Genomic DNA, 18,897 nt, shown 5'->3' with positions numbered 1-18,897 from the left:
AGGAACCAACAGAGGAGGGGGGTGGAGCAGCGTTTCGGGTGGGCAGGGGAAGAGGGGACGGGTGTGGAGCCCAAAGAGAGAAAGAGAAAGAGGGGAACCCGCCAGTGTGACATAAAGGCAGATGAATCAGCCGATTGTTCCCTCAGTTCTCCCTCCTGCCTGAATTTAAAAGGACACTGATGACAGAGGTTGAATATAGGCTCAGGTAAAAGAACGTTTGTTTGTAAATGTGTGTGTGTTAAAGGTGGAGGCTATGGGAACGCAAATAAAATGGTCTAAACTAGCATTCTTTTATAGTCATTGGCTGTAAAAGCTTTGATCATTGTGATAAATCTGAAGTCACAAAATTAGAATTGTTTTCCAAAACTGACCGCTGAACCAAATAGTACAAGTGAAACATACATCCACTGTTACTAAGCTCTACGGCAGATACATTATAATTATAATGACAATAACAATAATGGTGAACTGGAATAATCAACTCTCCATTATGATTATTTCCTGGTTTAAAAGAAAATCTAATTTGTTTTTCTTTTTTCTCGTCCTTGTCAAAGAGAAACAGGAAGTAGCTTTCTGCTAATGAATCTGTTCCTCCGCCTGTCTTCCGTCTCTCAGATTCACTGCCAGTAAAAAACAGACGTGGGTGGGATGTTAAAAACCCGAACTCATTTGTTCCTCTCCGCCCCAACAAATTAGACTTCACTCCACTAGTTTGATCTAATAATGAGTTCACACGACAATATAAAATCTCCCAAATGGCATCAACATCAAAATGTTACATAATGTTTTTAAAAGATTCTTTTTGTCTACACTGCTTGTTTTTGTTTTTACAGTGTCTGTGCAACATTCCCAGCCCATTATTTTCTGCTCAGTTACCCATTAAATAGTTTGAACTATATTAAGTTTTTTCATCTTTCCACTAAATACTAGAAATTAGAGAACACTGACCACACTTAAAAAACATGACATTTAACCAACACGCATGTATTACATGAGTACAAATGCACCAGAACTAAATATGTTCAAATATCATTAGTTTCTTTTTCCCATGACTCTCCAGTACATACTATATTTATGTATGCATGAGACTATAGATTACCATAATGCTCCCTAATTCATGTGATTGAGGGCAGTGCGTCCCAACCTGTGAGTCAAGTTAGAAATAAATAATAATAAATCTAAAGGGGTATATTCTTTCTATATTTCCTTCTTTCTTTGGTTTAATGTTTTTTTTTTAAAGACTCAGAAAGAAAGAGACTTCACATTCAGATATTAACGTCTTCGTTGTGGTGCATTAGTTTTATTTAGGGTTTGTTTGGATATAACACAAATTGGAAAATTGGCTTTTTATTCAATTTAGACGTTACCAGTTAGATTCCCTTTTGCGTTGCACAAACACACATGACCATCCAATATCAGAGATCCCCTTCAGTATAGATGGAGGAGGTGTCCTGCAGTAATGGTGTTATTGAATATGCGAGGTCTGTCCAGCAGGGCTTGGCCTGTTCACAGCCCCACAGGGACTGTTACAACGTTCTCTGTCACAATCAATCACCATGATTGTAAGACTCTACCACATCAGCGTCTCTATTGTACTGTCTTTCTTTATTGCTTCACCAGTAAGGGAGCTTTTCTGTGTCCTTGTGCAAAAGCAAAGGAGGCTGGAAGGCCCTCAGATCCAAATAATAAACGAGTATATGTCTCCTCACATAACTGAGATTGTGACCCTGCACACAATCTGATCTCAGTGTAATTACTTTGTTCTTCTCTCACAGAGACGGCTCCCAATATCTTATATGTGAGCTGCTCCTATCTGTTCCATCCTCCTGTGTATGAAACAGTGGATTGGTAGCTGATTTTAGGAGATTCAGATATCTACTCCCTGAATCAATGTCTGTAAATTGGAACTGATGAGGCATGAAGAGTCTTGTGGTTTTTGCATGTTCAGAAAAAAGATGCGTCCTTCTGTTAAAGTCTGTGCTGGCTCCTCACTGCGACACTGTGCTCAAAATAACCCCTCTTACCTCCATTACATCACAAGCCTCTGTGGACTCTCTCTACCATCTTGCCTCTACTTACTTCTGCCCTCTTCTATTTTAGTCCCATGATTCATCTTTTTTATCTTTCCACTCACCTGTACGCTCTTTCCTCTTCGCTCCTTGAAAACAAGAGAGGAAATGTACCACTCTTTTTGCATTTTGTGTCACATCACATCTGCTGAAACAAAATGTCTCTTTCATGGTTGCACATTGCTCATGTAAGCCAGATATAAACAAATTCATGAATACATTGTAGTTGTCCAACAAGCTTTCATACCTCATAATAAGTAATGTGCCTTTCAAATCAACCTCTATAAGCATTTTCTTATCTGGCGCCCTTGTCAGCAGAGAGACAACAACAATAGGTTGTTTGTTAGGGCTTTGCATCCACATCCAAGAGTAACTACATCAGTAAACAGTCTGTGGAAGAATGAGTAAACTCTTAGTCGTTCTTCTTTTGCACTGGATTGCACCTGCTATGCTTAAGTTTAAATGTAGCCTAGTTTAAACGTAATTTCTAACCTAGACAAGGACAAATTGGGCACGACAAACTTGTTATATGCCCATGGTTATTGAGCAAAGTAAATGAAAATGTAATTTTCTGCGACAATATTTTGTAGCTAAGATAAACCATACGTCTCTGTGGTGCAACCAAACATTGACACAGCTTTAGTATCAAACTAGTTTCAACGTATTGATTTGAAAAGTAGCCTAACCCAAGTGTAATAAAGTGCACTTGGGTTTAACCCGGAATATAAGACACTTGAAATTTAGCGCAAATGGAGAGGGATATGTTTACGGCGTGTCACTTCCGACGTTGAGAAAGAGCAGTTATTATTTTCAGGACCCTAAAGGTCACATAAACATTCAAACTAACATCCCGTCCTGTCGTTTCTCTGCTGTCAGACAAAGAGCCTCCTGCATACAATGTTGGGTTTTTAGCCTCACATGAGGTATTTTATTTACGTCTGTAAAAGCTATGCTTGTCCCTTCTTGCATGAACTGGTTTACCTCTCTCGCTGCTCTCTGTTGCTCTTTTTTGCACATCCATTTTTCATCAGCTGTGGTCCTGATGCAGCACTGACTGCTTCACCCAGCACAGTGGAAGATGTGTGAGGTAATGATGTGTGTGTGTGTGCATGTGTGTTTCGCACCTGTGTGTCCACAGTGCTGGTGGGAGTCAGAGCATTTGAAGGACAAACTGTGAATCATGGCCTCAGTGCAGCTGCAGGACGGTGTATCCTCTCTAATCTCTACAGCTGAGATTTACTGTATTGACCAAACACGTAACTCGTATATCACAACAGTGAAACCCATTGACCTGAAAAAAAGACAGCAGTGGTGGAAAGTATGTACTCAAGTACAATTTAAGGTGTTTATACTTTTATACTGCTCTATACATCTCCTCCACCACATGTCAGGAAACATGTTCGCTCCACTTCAACCAGATACAACCACGAAATGCTGTCGACAATTTTGAATGCAGGACTTGGTATTGGAGTATTGTTTTTAAAGATAGAGTTGCCTTTATGGACCTGATTTTATTCATATGAATAAGCATTTTAAGGTTCACACAGCATGTCAAAAGATTCCAACTGTAATTGAAAGAGTCGTGACTGATCTCGCAGAGTGAAAAGTGGTTTTGTCACACAGCACAAACTTTACTGTGCACAGTATACAGTTGCATTCGGACTCAGTAAGTAGTGTCTTATGATGCCCGCTGCGTTCTCCGGATACAATAAAGCTTTCATTATTCTGTATGATTTATTGAGACAACAAGACAACATGACTTAACATGTGCTTGTTTGTGATTTATGCCACTCCCGTTTTTGTAGACTAGCTAATTGCATTAGAGGATTAAAGCACATATCCTGCTCCGCTAATCAGAAGAATAAATGTAATGAAATGATGAGGACATTTCTGAGTGGCCGGTTGTATTCTGGCAAAGTAAACACTTCTATATAAAGCTGATTTCTTTCACATGTCTTTTTTAACCGTGTTAAAAACAAATGGCCCCCAGCAACATGTGAGAAACACTGTCGGCAACACAGCTTTCTCTGTAGAGCACATAAACTCAATGTGCTTTAAAATAGTTTGCTAACATCATTCTGTATTTACAGGTTTTTCTACTTCCCCCTCCCCAAGGGGCCAAAACATCAATTAATGCAGCTTTAATTTAACTTGTTAAACCAATGATATGTTTGTCAAAGCTACTATATTTCTTTTTATTTTATTTAATATTTCCACCATTAGAGTTAAGTGTAAAATACAAGGCTGTTGAGAAATGTTGATGAGCTCGTCATGTTGCACCTGTTCAGAAATATGTCTGCTCAAAATATGGCCAGTTTCACACCATCTCTGTATTTCCATACAAACTTTGCACCACATAGACGACTAAAAGCAACCAGCTCGATGTTGTTGAATGACACATCTTTGTGAATAGTTTGGTTGTTCCTTTTTACGCATGATGATTTTGTTCATCGTTGTTAGTTTTCTATTCAGTAATTACATTAATCAAAGAAAATAAAAGCAACACTGAACCTTCAAAACAAACTTCAAGTTAACTAGTTGATTGACTTAAATGTAACAAATGATCACGTTGCATCACGTTCAGGAAAGCATGCGACACAGTAAGACTTCCTTGTCTGTCCAATAAATGATAGATTAAAATCATGTGCTCCAAATCCATTCATGCTCAAGTTATCGCTTCACTGTTTACATTGTGTTTTGAACTTGATTTCACCTCTTGCCATTGCTTCTTCTCCACCACATACACAGACTGTCCAAAAATACCTGACTTTTAAAACTGTTCTTCAAACTATTTGGATAGCTCCGAGTTTAAGTGATGTATTTGACCCTGATTGTTGATTCTGTGCCAAATCGTAGAACATATAGACATTAGTAGGGCAATAAGCTAAAAGTAATTTGAGGCCTAAAGCCAGAAACAACAGTCTGGTTTAAATGTCTCACTAATTAAAGCCACCTTTAACGGGTTTGCATGCGTTCCAGACACCATCTCTCGCTAGTCATCTTCTTTTCTCACGTATGACTCTGGAGCTCAGATGCTTATCGGGGCTCAGAGATATTTAAAGATTCATGACAGGAGGGTCAGTAAAGGGGGTGGATTTGTTATTTCAACCCAGTTAGAGAGGCAGGCCCCTGGGGTCAAACGCTGGCCAATGTGGCCTGATTATGATCGTGTCCTGGGGGGTCTTTCCTGCAACCATGCAGGCTGTTGTTGTTGTTTGGCTCCGTTTGCTGTTCAAGTGTAGCAGCCGCACAGATGAAGGGATGGGGGTGATGAAAAACAGACAAAATGTGGGAGGTATAGAGACTTCGGGTTAAGGGGTTAGTGATGCACAGATGTAGGTAGAGGCGGACAACCTGGTTTTATCTGTTGTCCTAAAATGGCAGCGAACAGGTGTGTGACTCTTTGGGGTCACTGAGTCTTTCGGTCTCCTCCTCTCTCACACACGAACATACACGTACGTGAGTCTTTTCTATCCTTCTGCTGTTTTTTTAATTAATTCAGTCTCTCTCAGATTCTCTTCTCACGTCATCGATGCAAACCAGGCTGAAATCAAATACAGCTGACATGCAAACAGACTGATGTGGTTTCCAGGGCTAAGAAGTAATGGACCACATGCTTATTATTGTAAAGATCGTAGCATAGTCTTGCAACCATTTGTTTTTCTTAACCTCTTTGAAACCGCTTACATAATGGGTCAAATTAAAAAGTTATCATTTCAAAGATTGTTTATGAGTCACACTAACAAAGCATGTGGAATTTATTTTTGGTACAGTATGTTATTCTCAGCAGCACAAATACAACAGCAGACAATCACAGTAATGCAGTTTTCATGAAAATTAATCAATCTTGTCAACTATAATCAGTATTTTGGAGCCATTTCAAGATGAAGTTTAAAGCTTTCAAAGGCTTATAGGAAGTCAGTTGCAAGTCTTTCATATGTCAGCTACTGACGGGGAAATATCACAGCATTTGAACAGATTTGCTGCATAACTGCTGTGTTACAAGTGTTTTATATAACTGAGGCTGCGGACTTTCAATGCATAGGCCTAATGATTAAATATTCAAGGTATGCTGCAGCGTGGCTCTATAAATAAAACTTCTGGATGGATTGCAATGAAATGTTGAGCTGTCATTTATGATTCCCAGATGAAGAAGGCTAATGACTTTGTTGATCAATTCAATTTGATTTAATGTGGCCAAAACTGAAAACCGTCATATTACTGAGTTTTGAGAACTCCACTTCTGAACTGGTCAATTATATTTTGTCATTTTTAAAAAAGCTTTTAAAAGCCAAACATCACTGTATGGACTGAATTGACCTTCATTCATTTATAGATAAACTAATTTGAACATTTGGCAGCTTCACTTTTGCACACAGTTTTCCACGTACAGCTGTGACTTTGTGTTTGCGAGTTGACAGGTTTATTGTAACGGATGTCTTCCTGAAGCCACCATGAAAATAAAAAACACACAGTCAAACCTGCTCTCTGTATAGAGCAGAAGTGGATGAGACTACTGGAGTGAAAGCGGGAAAGATGGAGAGAGAGAGAGAGAGAGAGAGAGAGAGAGAGAGAGAGAGAGAGAGAGAGAGAGAGAGAGAGAGAGAGAAAAGAGGAGATGCTTGCTTTTATCATTGTAAATCCGTGATATCCGAAGACTTGAACACATCCAAATCTAAGAATTTTTTTTATTATCATGAATTCAACATACACTTACAATCTCTATGATAATTCCGTAGTGACGCAGAACTCGTTTGGCTTGTTCAGTGTTTCTTTATATCACTTTAAAGTGACTGCACAAACACACAGAAGCTCAGGTACTCACTGTCTGAGCACCTGAGCAGAGTTTAAGGATTGTGGAAACAGTAAGAGTGCTCTTTGGGGTCTTGTCAGGCTTTGATCTTTGGTATGTACTGAATGTGGGGGTCAGGGATAATAGATTGGGGGCTGGCAGGGCTGAAGAGACATGAAGAGGGAGAGAGGGACGTTCACACAGGCCCATGTTAACCTCCTGTTAGACTGATGTGAAATATTTATTGGCAAATACCTCTCGAATCTCTTTTTAACCTGCTTAGAATATTTTAATGGTGCAGTTTGATTCATCAGCATTGTTTACATAATGAGGGTTAAGATGAGAAAAGTCCAATAAATTGACTCTCTTATACTTTCTTTGAAGCTTTTAGGTGCTACAATAGGCCAAACCTCATCCACGAGAGGAAGTTAAAACTCACTTTACTACATGCACTCCTTAACTTATAAATAAGGCTTGCTATTTTCCATTGACAAAACTAATCAGCACTTAATTCAAATTGGTTGTAATGTAGAGCAAATACTGTAGTTTAATCACGTATTGTCTCATAAAAAGAAAAGTTCAACATTTTGGGAAATACACTTATTTGCTGACGAGTTAGAAGTGAAGATCTTTTTTCTCATGTCTGACAGTAAATGAGCTACAGCCGACAGCAGGTTAGCTTAGCTTAGCATAAAGACTGTAAACGGTGGGAAACAGCTAGCCTCGCTCTTTCAGGTAACCAAATCCCCAAATCCCAAATTTGTTTAGTCTGAAATATAAAAACGTTTGGGCAGGTTACGAGTCAGACTATTTCCTGGGTGGGAGCTGTGTCTGTGCTAAGCTAAGCTAACCAGCTACAGGCTACAGCTTCATATTTATTGTATAGATATAAGAGCTCCTTCTTTCTATGACATTTGACTGTAGAGAGCGGTGTTTTCTTTTGACAGGGATAAAGAACGATGGTGTGAAATCTGGGTAAAATATTGGTTTGAGGCTCTTTAAAGAAAATCCATGAACAATAATTCTTAGTTTTAGACTCTTAACAGGATGATTGACTGAACATAAAATGCCATTACAATGACAACTACCTTGGACTTCATTCTTGTCTTCTTTTTCTCCTCATTCTGGCTCTCTGTTTCTCATCTCCTCTCTTTCTATCTTCACATCTCTGCTTTAACCTCCTCGCCTCTACCTTTATCGTTGCACGCTGCATTCTCCCAGTCGCCCCCTCCAACGGCATCATCCTCCTCGTCTGCTGTGAGACTCTGTCCACGCCTCAGATGTCACAGGTTGCGAGGTTAACTGTTACGTAATAACTACGACCCCACAGAGAGTCTTTAAGCCTGTTTGTTCCTGCTGCGAGTTTGCTTGTGTGTACAAATGTTTACTTGGGAATAATCCTCGTTTTTCTAAACTAAACTTTCAGTCTTTCACTGAGACAGCAGAATTTAATGTGAGTGACACAGCACTTTTTCTTTTCTTTATATTTGTGCAAAGTAAAATGTTTAGGACATTTTAAAGCAGCAATAAACAGTTCAGTTTTTCTCCTTGTCCTTGTCTCCTTTTCAGCAGCACCTCGCTGTGTCATTGGCAATATACTCGGCCAGATGGAGTTAATTTATGACCACTGTTTCTGCTTCAACGTCATTGTGTTCATCTTTATGACTGACAAGTACAGCTAGTCTCGTGGTGAGCTGGAAAATATTAGCCTACTGTATCTCATATCTGCTTATTTCTACAAGGATTATCAGATATATTCGATCCAATAATAGCTACACTGATTCACTATTCTGTTGAACGAACCCTGTGTGAACCAGAAAGAGCCTACTGTTTTTGTAAATGTGAACTCCAAAATCAATTTCTCCCGTTTTTCTTAGAACTATTCCTGCAGTTAACGGTATAAAGACGTTGAGTATATCGGATTTCAATAAAGGTCACCAAAGCTCCTTTTGGATACTCTGTTCAACCTCTTTCTCTGCCTGAGACAAGAGACCTGAGTTTGAGATGTGATTTACCAGCTGCGTCATCCTCTTCTTTTCCATTAACCCCCTCCTCCTGCGCTCTGTGTTTGGTTTAAGAGATATAAATCTCCTCTGCTGGCCTTCGTGGAGTGATTTAGGAGACAGCGGGTTGTCTCTCTCCTGGAGCCTCTGAGTGTAGGGGTGTGGCCCAGACGTAAATGACAAAGAGGCACATGAGTGAAAATAAGAATCAAAGATAAAATTAGAGTAAAAGCAAAAGCAGAAAGAGTGATGTGAGAGAAAAGATCAAAGGAAAACAAAGGAGACAATCTAATCTTTCCTCCTGTGCTAATCCTGAAACTGTAGGTCATTCTAATTGTGGACAATCCGATGTGAAGGATTTAAAGTTTATCTGAAGGCTTTATTATACAAAGTGGACTTACTAATTAGACTTTGAAGTATTTTTTCTCATTAAGGAACACCATTTCATACACAGACTTCCCTACGAGGCAGCGAAATATGATCAGTCTGTTGAAGTCTGTGAAAGTTTAACAGCGCTAATCATCCCAAACTTCCTGTTTAAAGAGATGCTGAGTAAGAACTGTGATGCAGTGGGCTAAAAGGTTAGCTCCGTGGCATGGAAACTGAGGAACGTCAGTATGTACTTCACATCCGTTACATCATCAAGTTACACCAGAGGAAATTAGAAACAAAGAGATTTAAATATGTCGGTTTTCAACCTGTTTTCCTGGGAAAAAAAGGTAATTACAGGATAATGTTATTTGACTTCCCTACTCTACCCTACTCGTTTTGGTCTTTTCAAGCTGACAAAAATAAAAATAAAGAATATCACCAGCCTTATTCTTAGATGTTAATAGCAGGGATTTGTGATTCGATGAAGTATGAATAGTGACTCAGCGATTTACCGTAGGTGCCACATAGGTCTTCTGGCAGACAGATACCAAGTGCCTAATAGATGTGAAAGAGGATCAGAGAGGGAAGGAGGGAGATACAAGTGCTCTTTGTGATTCTTTGGCCTCTTGTGATAAATGAAGATGAGAGCAAGAACAAATGAAAAGAAGTGAAACGGGTTATCAGAGAGGCAGGAGGTGTAAACAGATACTTGAAACTATAGAGCTGCCTGTTAATTGAATAATGAATATACAACATACACATGTAAGCAAATACACATCCACATATACAGTATGTACCTCCTGCACACGAGGGAAGGTATACATCTCTCCTTTACGCCTCCCTATCTTGTTGTGTTGAATAATGCTACAAGTTTGAAACAGCTGTTCTTAAATATGAACAAGGCTGCTCAAATGTTTTTCCAGTAAGATAAATTAAATCGGATCACATTACACAGAAAACCAGACAGAAAACAAAACATCTTTTTCCCCGTTGTTGTTTTGTTTTGCGACCACCAGGTCTCAGTCTGTCTTTGGGTCTTTGTGGCAGACCATGATGACCAAGCGGACGTCAAAGAAATGCACAACTGGCAGTGAAACTTCAACATATTCTTTCTGGGAACTCCCAAAGGAATTCAAAGCAGCTCAGGCGACCTGACTGAAACTGCAATTCTCATCATACCAACACAGCCTGAACTCTCAATGCTTTCTGTATGGGTGGGATACGAGATCTTCATTATGATTACATGAGAGCTGAGAGTATTGTCAGGCTAGTGCTGGTCAGATATATTTTTTATTTAGTCTAAGTCCTGTGTCAAATATAAAATAAGTTTAGTCATATTTAGTCAACCTTATCCTGTTTTTATGTCAAGTTTAAAAATAGTCTATAATACTTTGTCTCCTCTATTTTTGCCAAGGGTTTTATTTCTTTAAACTACATTTTATTCTCCTCTTTTTTAGTCAGAGGGGGCTTATGAGGTAATTTAGGGACAGAGGTGGTGAGAGGGTGATTATTTAGGGGAGATGGGGTGAAATAAGAGGGCAGGTTCAGGTGTTTGGGGGGATCTGTGGAATTTTGGAGAAGTAGCCAATGAATGCTGGGAATGTTGGTCACAAGCTTGACCAGGGGAGGGCGGGTCGCTGCAGGTCTGGAGGTCAGCTGATGGCTCCCACACCAACATCTGATCAGAAGTCCTCATGGCTTTAAAAGGACAAAAATGACAGCAGCATCCTCCTCTGTGTGAAAGCTTTTGAACTAATGAGCTTTTTATGTGTGTCAGTACTAATGATCTCGTTTGGCTTCAATTATATTGCTCATTGCGTGTAAAGAAGCAGGGGCCTGTTTAACAAAAGCTATTTTCTAGAACTGCTTACATGCAGATCGCAAATAGTGGCAGCATCGTGTTTCACAAATAACTCTCTTGCAAGTTGCAGACACATTTGATATTCTTACAGGACTCTGCGAGTATGGTGGTTGTTTTGATTAGTGTTAAAATGAAAGAGGGGGGAAGTGATCTCATGTTGTAAATTACTGCTTGCATGTTGCAGTTACTGTTTGCTGGGTGGGAGCACATGGAAGGGAGCAGACGGAGGTAAAGGGCGCGGTTGTATTATGCATTTGTAGTATACTTGTTTCATGATGTCTAAGCACATCTACAACCGATTATAACCACAATATTTTCCTAATTTATTCTGATTTGACTGATCAGAAGTCAATGCAATCAAAATGACAAAAGTTGTTGAACTTAAAATGTAGCTTCCCCCAAATGCTTGTTCTGTTAAATAAGGGATCGGCTGACTATAATTCACTGGTCCGAACAGTCTCAGTGCCAAAAATATGGCAGGACATTTCCTTGATCATACCTGCACATACATTTTAATAATTTGGATTGAAAGAGGTAATATATTACTTTTTGTTTCAGAAACATATACTCATCTCCTCTCAGAGTTTGATTCTGTTACAACACAATGTAGGACAGCCCTCCACCTGATGACACCCCCCCCCCCCCAACCAGCTCTCACTTTCTTTTTCTCATCTTTTAGTACGTCCCTACCAACCTGTCCCTCCCAAACTGTCCCAAGCAGAGTGTCTCCTCTGTAGTGTCGTTTTTCAGGGTTTTCCTAGAGGAGTTTGTGCTGATGGGAATGGAGCCTGAGTTGTCCATTAGTTAGATTAGCAGCTCTGTGGGGAGGCTCTGGTTCCCTCTCCCCTGGCTGGGACAGACAAAGCTCTAGCCTGCCTGCTATTGTACGGCTGTCAGCTGGAGCTGGTCAATACCAGAAAAAACTCTGTCAGGACCCAGATCCTCTGATAAGGCGCTGTGAGCCAGGCTGTCTGTTATTTACTTGTTAACACACTATGTCCGTAACGTAAAAACAATGGTGCAATTGTACTTTTTGATCAATATTCTTATAATTGTCCTTTGTGCTGTGATGTTGGCATGTTACTCAAGTTTGTTGTAGGATTTCTGCATGGTTCTTCTTCCATAAAAAAAACTATTTTAATAACTTTACCCATTTTTGGTCTTGTCATGATGTTTTTTTTTAACAATGCATTTTACCGCCGGCTATTTAAACTATTTTAGGATGTGTATCTTAGTGTCACCATTTAAGGATCTAAAAGCATCCTTTATTTGAAAAGTATTATAGAGTGTATGTCTGGTGGTGAGTGTCGACAAGCTGCTGTCCAATACTAGGTACTGAGACAAGGATGTGCAGTTTAGCAGCTAACCAGAAGTGCAAAAAGCATTATAGTGCAGAGTAATTGTACAGAATATTATCGATAGACATATAAAATGAATGTATTTGCAGTTTTAGTGCTTTAGTGAAGGCTGTTATTGTCTTTAATGCCTTAAAGAAATAGTTTGACATTTTGAAAGATTCCCATATTCACTTTCTTGCAGAGATTGAAATGAGTGGCACCAATCTTCTTATCGAAAGAAAAATTCTAAATATTCCTTCAAAGGAAAATACGGATAACCCATGCCTCCATAATATGTATGCTAATGCATAAAAAAGGACATTTTTATTTAAAATACTTCTTTACTTGTCTTTTGCAGCCTTTGGTGAAAAATGGACACATCTCCAGCATGACAAGTCTGAATGGACACTCGGAGGACAACACGCTAGCAGAAGGTGTGTTTATATGTGTGCGTCCTGTCCCGTCAATACTGTTTATTTACAGTGTGAGACTTTGGGTGATGTTCCTGTGGTCGGTGGGGTAAGTGGCTGCGATGTTTGTGTGTGTTTGTGTCTGGGATTTTCTACTGTTTCTTCAGCAGTGGCCGAAGGTAAGCTTGTTTGTGTGGGGTCAGTTTTCACTCTGCAGATGTCTTCTTGGCTCTGTAAGATTTACTTGATCCTTAACTAATCCCTTTGTCAACACATAGGGGACACCTATGGGCTTTTCACATAGGAGCCACACACACACACGCACACACACACACACACACACACACACACACACACACACACACACACACACACACTCACACATACTACTCTCTTCCTGTCTTCCCTCACTATTCCTTAACCCATAAAGTGATTGCATGTTATTGTCAAAACATTCCTCTTACAAAGGGGAAATATGTCAGTACTGTCTGTGGGAGATACTCTACGGACACAATGAACATTTTTTAAATCATTAATCTGAGATAACCATTAACCGGAAATAAACTTGCATCTCCTGCATCTCGCGCCCTCCTACCTTTAGAGCTGCGTTTGTTTATTTTGCTTGCAATTTCTATCGTGTCTCCCTCAATCTGGGCGGGCTGCAGGGGCCTGTACTCCCATCCTAAATATTTAGCAGGCCGTGACCCTGGCCCTGCACAAAGCAACCTCCGCACTTCATAATATGTTATGGCCCAGGGGAAGGGGTAACCCTATACTACTTAAAACACAGAGATATGTCACATACCACTCTGTCAAATAATCTATTTAATAAGCTATTTAATGAAGCGATTCTGTCCATTTATAGAGTAACCCAATACCCTCTTCAGAGCAGAGATACAGAGTGTATGAGTTGATGTGGCACGCAGACTATCGGAGAGTAATTTGGTTGTTGAAATCGTTGCCTCTGTGGACATGTACTGTAAGTTAATTAGTAACGTGGAAAGATGTAGAACAGAAAAGAGGGGAACCACATATTTGCCATGTCGGGAATTCTTAGATCTTGTGCACTCATGCATACACAACTAGACGCTGCAGACCATTGGCTTTCATGTACACAGAACCAAGTCGTATTGTCTTCAGTTTATTTACTCTTAGTCCTGTGTTAAATGTCCTTGCTAGTTTGTTTCAATTGAAACTGTTGACATGTTATTTATTTTGTAGTTATCAGATTATATTGAACATTTCAGTCAATCCAGTCTAGTACAAATGTCACCGTGTTTCTTTCTCCCAAGCCCTGTTGTATTTTAGATATGTGTTGAAATTGTCTTTACATCCCGACAACAATCAATAAATAAAATGCTCTGACGACAAAAAGAAACAAATCCATTGTTTGTGGCTGTCGCAAGACTGTAATAAGTCTGTCCAAACTGAACTGACAGAGCAGTGAGCCAAGCAGCTGACTAATATTGCCCTGATAGAAGCTGGTGCTCTAACGAGCAGAACAAAAAACTGGAGACAAACAACAGAAAATGTTGTGAAAGATCTTCAAGGTTACAGATTAAAGGAGAGCAGAGGAGTGAAAGGAAGGCAGATACACAATGGGAGAAAAAAGAGAGAAGATACGGGAGTGGAAGGTATGGAGGTGGGGTATATATCCCAGCATTTCTCTACCCCTTGTGCAGCCTGATAAAGACAGCAATGCATTGTGGGAGACAGGAAGAGAAGAGGAATCTCTCTGATAACAACGAAAAACAACAAAAGACAGGCTGCAGATCAAAAGGCTGACGCATGAGCAAACACACACACACACACACACACACACACACACACACACACACACACACGTGCCACACACACACACACACACGTGCAACCACGCGCATACGCAAACACACATCTCTCTCTATCAGGTATACCAGAGTGTTTAGAGTTTGGGGACCAGCCCGATGGTGAAACGCCACACCCCAAACACATCACACACCAACCTGAATAACATGGCAACTGTCTCGTTTAAATTATTAAAGCAGCTTGAGACAACATGAGGCACCTAACTCACTATCTGAATTTTAGATATCTGAATTATATATGGGAATTAAAAAGTACTGGAAAAACACATAATATCAGACTTAACTGCAGACTTTTATGGGCATTTGTAGAGGGGAAATCAATGAGTCCAGTTTGACGATGTGAGCGCAGAGAAGGTATATGTTGCTGCAAAAATATTTTACACTATCGTTTGTCATGGAGTGTTTAATTAAATTGCCAAAAGTATTTGTTTAAAATGGTATCAAAGTGCCGGGGTGGTGTGTAGTTACAGTTTTCAGTGTGTCCATCAGTAGTCGACCCCTTTGTGAATACAAACACTGAATCTGCTGGCCGTCGGTTTTGCATAAAACATGGCTAACAAATTGGCTCAGATACTGTTTGAAATCATTCTTAAAGTCTGTTTTAACCTGCTTTGGGTGCCAGATGTGTTGAGAAAGCCGGGGCTCAGGAATGCAGAGTTTGCATCAAGTTATTAGACGGAAAGGAACCGAATAAATATTACATGGAAGTGGAGTTTTTGAGGGGAAATGTTTCTTTGCTAACGAGAAGAAAGAAAGAAAAGAGCGAGAATCAGGAGGAGTAAAAATAGGCAAGGACAAAGAGAGAGAAAGACATTTATTCACATATATTGTGTCAGACTGTAACAAATTGAATCAACTTTTGTCAGACCATAACCAAATAATTATTTGTGTGTACAGTAAATCATGTGTTATTAAGAAACCATCTTTTCACACGTTAATCTCATTTGTAGCAGTAAGATTTGTAACGTCCATACAGGCGTGCATACTTAAGCTTGCGTGTGTGTTTGGGTTGCTAGTTTCAGGGGTGTGGGCGCATTAAGTGCAGTGGGAGCTCAAAGACTGACATCATAGCTGATGTAATTTACTGGCCGGTGCGTTGACGGTCCCTCCCAGATGGTTTACAGGCTCTAAGAGAGGACAGATGAAGTTTTCTGGAAGGCTTGAGAGGGAGAGAGAATGCTGACGGTTCGCGTGTTCACTGCAGATTGTGTTTATTTGTAGCAACGCTGGAAATCAAATTCTGCATGTCTGCTTGTTCCATCCTACTCATGGGACCAGATGGGTGCACATTTATTTAGGTCATTGTATTCAGGTCATTAAAGTTTGTGTACAAATTGATGTCAGATACTGTAAGTTGTTTTTCCAAAAGAAGAACAGAGAACATCTGTGGTTCACTGTACTTGAACAATTAATCAGACCGTTGTTTGACAGAAAACTAATGCTTTAATGAATTTGTTTATCAATGACAATAGCTCCGATGTGAGTTTTATTAGAAACTGAATCCCTTCTCAGAAACAGACAAACTGAGCCACTCGAAGGCACCCTATGGGAGCCTGTGATGGAAAGTTTGTTACATTTTATAGACTAAAAAAGAAATGTTTTCAGTGCAGACGTATTAATCAATAATGAAACCAAGTAGGAATTGTACGACATACTGCAGCAGTTCAAGTATGTCAAAAAGTCAGATGGATACCAGGTGTATCGTGAACTGTCAGAAATGATTCACCGTCTCGGCTACAGTTTATTTCTTTTTGGTTACAGGTGTTAACTTTTACGACGTGAACATACTGCAGTCTGTGCGTACTGTAGGTATGTGTGTGTGTATTCATGTGTGTGTGTGTGTCATGATTTCATACCAGGATGGACTTACTTAGACTCTGCTCGGGGGACATACACAGTCGTGTTGCCAAAACGTTCATCATGCCTGTGGAAGGGACCTCTCCCTTCACTTAAGCTCTGTCTGATCTCTGCCAATAAGGCTGTACACTCATCATAACACAATCCAGCCGCCAGATTGTGCCTTTTGGATTTTTGCCCATATTTCTTTTACATTCCAGCTGACAATACTCATTACAGGCTTTATTAGGATGTTCGTGTGCGTCTTTTTCTACTGTACTCTACACTACTGGGAGGAATTCTTTTGTTCTTGGATTGTACTGTATTTGCGCAGATGCTACTCCATCAACTGGCTGCAAGACGTCAGAAGGATTTCTTCCCCTCAGAGAAAGGAAGTGATCCCAGAGGATAGGGTTAGGGAGGCAGAGTTTTTAGATTGGAGTGCTTAAAAGGCCCTTCGTCCCTCAAGATCCATCATTGTCCAGTCAGAAGTTCAATTATGTTCATCAGTGCAGCATGTTTTATTCAGTCATTTGTTATGAGGTGGGTGCTTTTCTTCAGGGCAAAAGAGGATAAGAGAACTCTATTAGAAAGCTGTCATTTGTCAACTGCTGTCTCAGGCTTTACAATGATCAGACCGAAAGCTTTGTCTTCCTCCTGCTCTCAGTGTTTCTGGTAACAGAAGCAACCTCAACAAGGTTTTAGCTATTTAAATAAAGCTTGAGTAAGTTCTGACGGACAACAGCATCGGCAATAACCAGATCAGCTGACGGCAAGCTGATGAAAAATCAGCTGACTACCAAAACACGGACACCCAATTGTCCCATTTACTATTGGATGCTCTCTTAAAACGCTCTACTGAGACATCATACAGTAACCCTCACTTTACCTTAACACACCAAACATCCACCTCCCCTCGATCTCAAACTCCACAAATGTTCGTCATGATTTTCCCATTCATTTCCTTGTGTTTTGTTCAATAGTTAATTGTTGAAGCTTCGTTAATTAAACATTAACAGTTTAATAGCATATCTGTCATTGTTGTAACCGATTCTGTAATTTTTTAACTAGGGTTGGTGCGATATACATCTGGTTCAGGTGTATGTGCGTGCCCCTCTTCCCGGTAGTTTACAGCAGGGAGATTTGCTGAAGCAGCGAATTTGCTGCGTTCCACAAGCTCTCTTAGCTTTTTTGGTCTAACAGATAAAAACGATACATTTACAAAATGTCAATAAAGTAAATGTTCTTACACCATCTGTGTTTCCTCCTTCAGTGTACTAACACTTGCTTAATTTCTCATCATAAAACACACTTCCATGAACTTTGACAGAAGCCTGTCCACTGAGCAGCAGCTCTCACTCGCTCTTATGAGGCAGACCATTAAAATAGTTAAATAAAATAAAATGAAAAGAAAAACATCCCAAAAAACCCACAGATGGCAGATATATTCATACAATCGTCCAACCTCATTTTGAACAGAGCCATGTCACCAAACGTAATTGCACAGCTTGGTTCTAGTGTAACAAGACAAGCTAGCAGCTCTGTGAGGCTATACACAGCAGTGCTTTGAGCTAAACGCTAACGTCAGCATGCTAATATACTGTATGTCGTAGGGAGCGCAGCCCTGTCGCAACTAAATCATTTAAGTTGACTAAACTATACTTAAAGGTCAATGAGTGTCCCAGGTACAGAGGGACTAAAATGACAGTAATAAGGTCAAACCCATGGTAGACTTCCACCAGGGCTCTCAGACCCCCCAGGACCCTCTCGTCTCCGCAGGCGCTCCTCTCTCATCTTTCCCGGCATCAGGGAACATAATCTCCCTCCTCAACCCCTAACCTCCCCCAGGCACATGGAGGATTGAGAGAATGGACCAGGAATGTGACTGCCCCTCCTTTTCCACCTTCTTTAATAGCATTATGGCCTCTGTTACAATGCAATCCATATAATATTATAACTCAATAATAGTATAAATGCAATAAATGTCAAAAATCTTGCCAAGAATGTGACAGTGAGGTGAGGTTTTTCACTTGTCTCCGATGCAAGAATTAAGTGCAGTACGTAGAAATACTCGATAGTCGATTTCCGCCCTTCCTTCGGTTACCCACTTTTGTTTCAAGAAAAGTCTCAAAACAAGTACAGTTGTTGTGTCAACAAGTTGAATTACTTTATTGAGTTATGTCCTCTGACCGTTACAATACATTTTATTATTTTTTTAAAACACTCATTTTAGATCAAATGACTTGTTAAGATGTCTTTGAGTTGTTTTTGAGTGAGGATGAAGCACACATTAGTGGAGCTCTGCCAAATCCTAATGTTAAGCAGAGACTGAGGTAAGGAAGATGGAGGAGCAGCCAAGAAGAGCGTGAA

The 18,897-nt window shown here is 40.0% G+C and overlaps 1 protein-coding gene across 1 annotated transcript in view; it reads left to right on the top strand.

Annotated features, from left to right (window-relative positions):
* The window catches only part of akap12b (A kinase (PRKA) anchor protein 12b), a 39,677-nt gene that overhangs the window by 4,824 nt on the left and 15,956 nt on the right, over positions 1 to 18,897 (top strand). Inside the window, exon 2 of the mRNA XM_029462909.1 lies at positions 12,793 to 12,868. Coding sequence (XP_029318769.1) covers positions 12,793 to 12,868 — 76 coding nt within the window. The remainder of the gene's footprint in view (positions 1 to 12,792; positions 12,869 to 18,897) is intronic.

The sequence above is a fragment of the Cottoperca gobio genome, chromosome 24, assembly GCF_900634415.1.
Source record: "Cottoperca gobio chromosome 24, fCotGob3.1, whole genome shotgun sequence".
NCBI lineage: Eukaryota > Metazoa > Chordata > Actinopteri > Perciformes > Bovichtidae > Cottoperca > Cottoperca gobio.
Note: the sequence above shows the minus strand (reverse complement) of the source record. Positions and strands in the feature narration are given on the sequence as shown.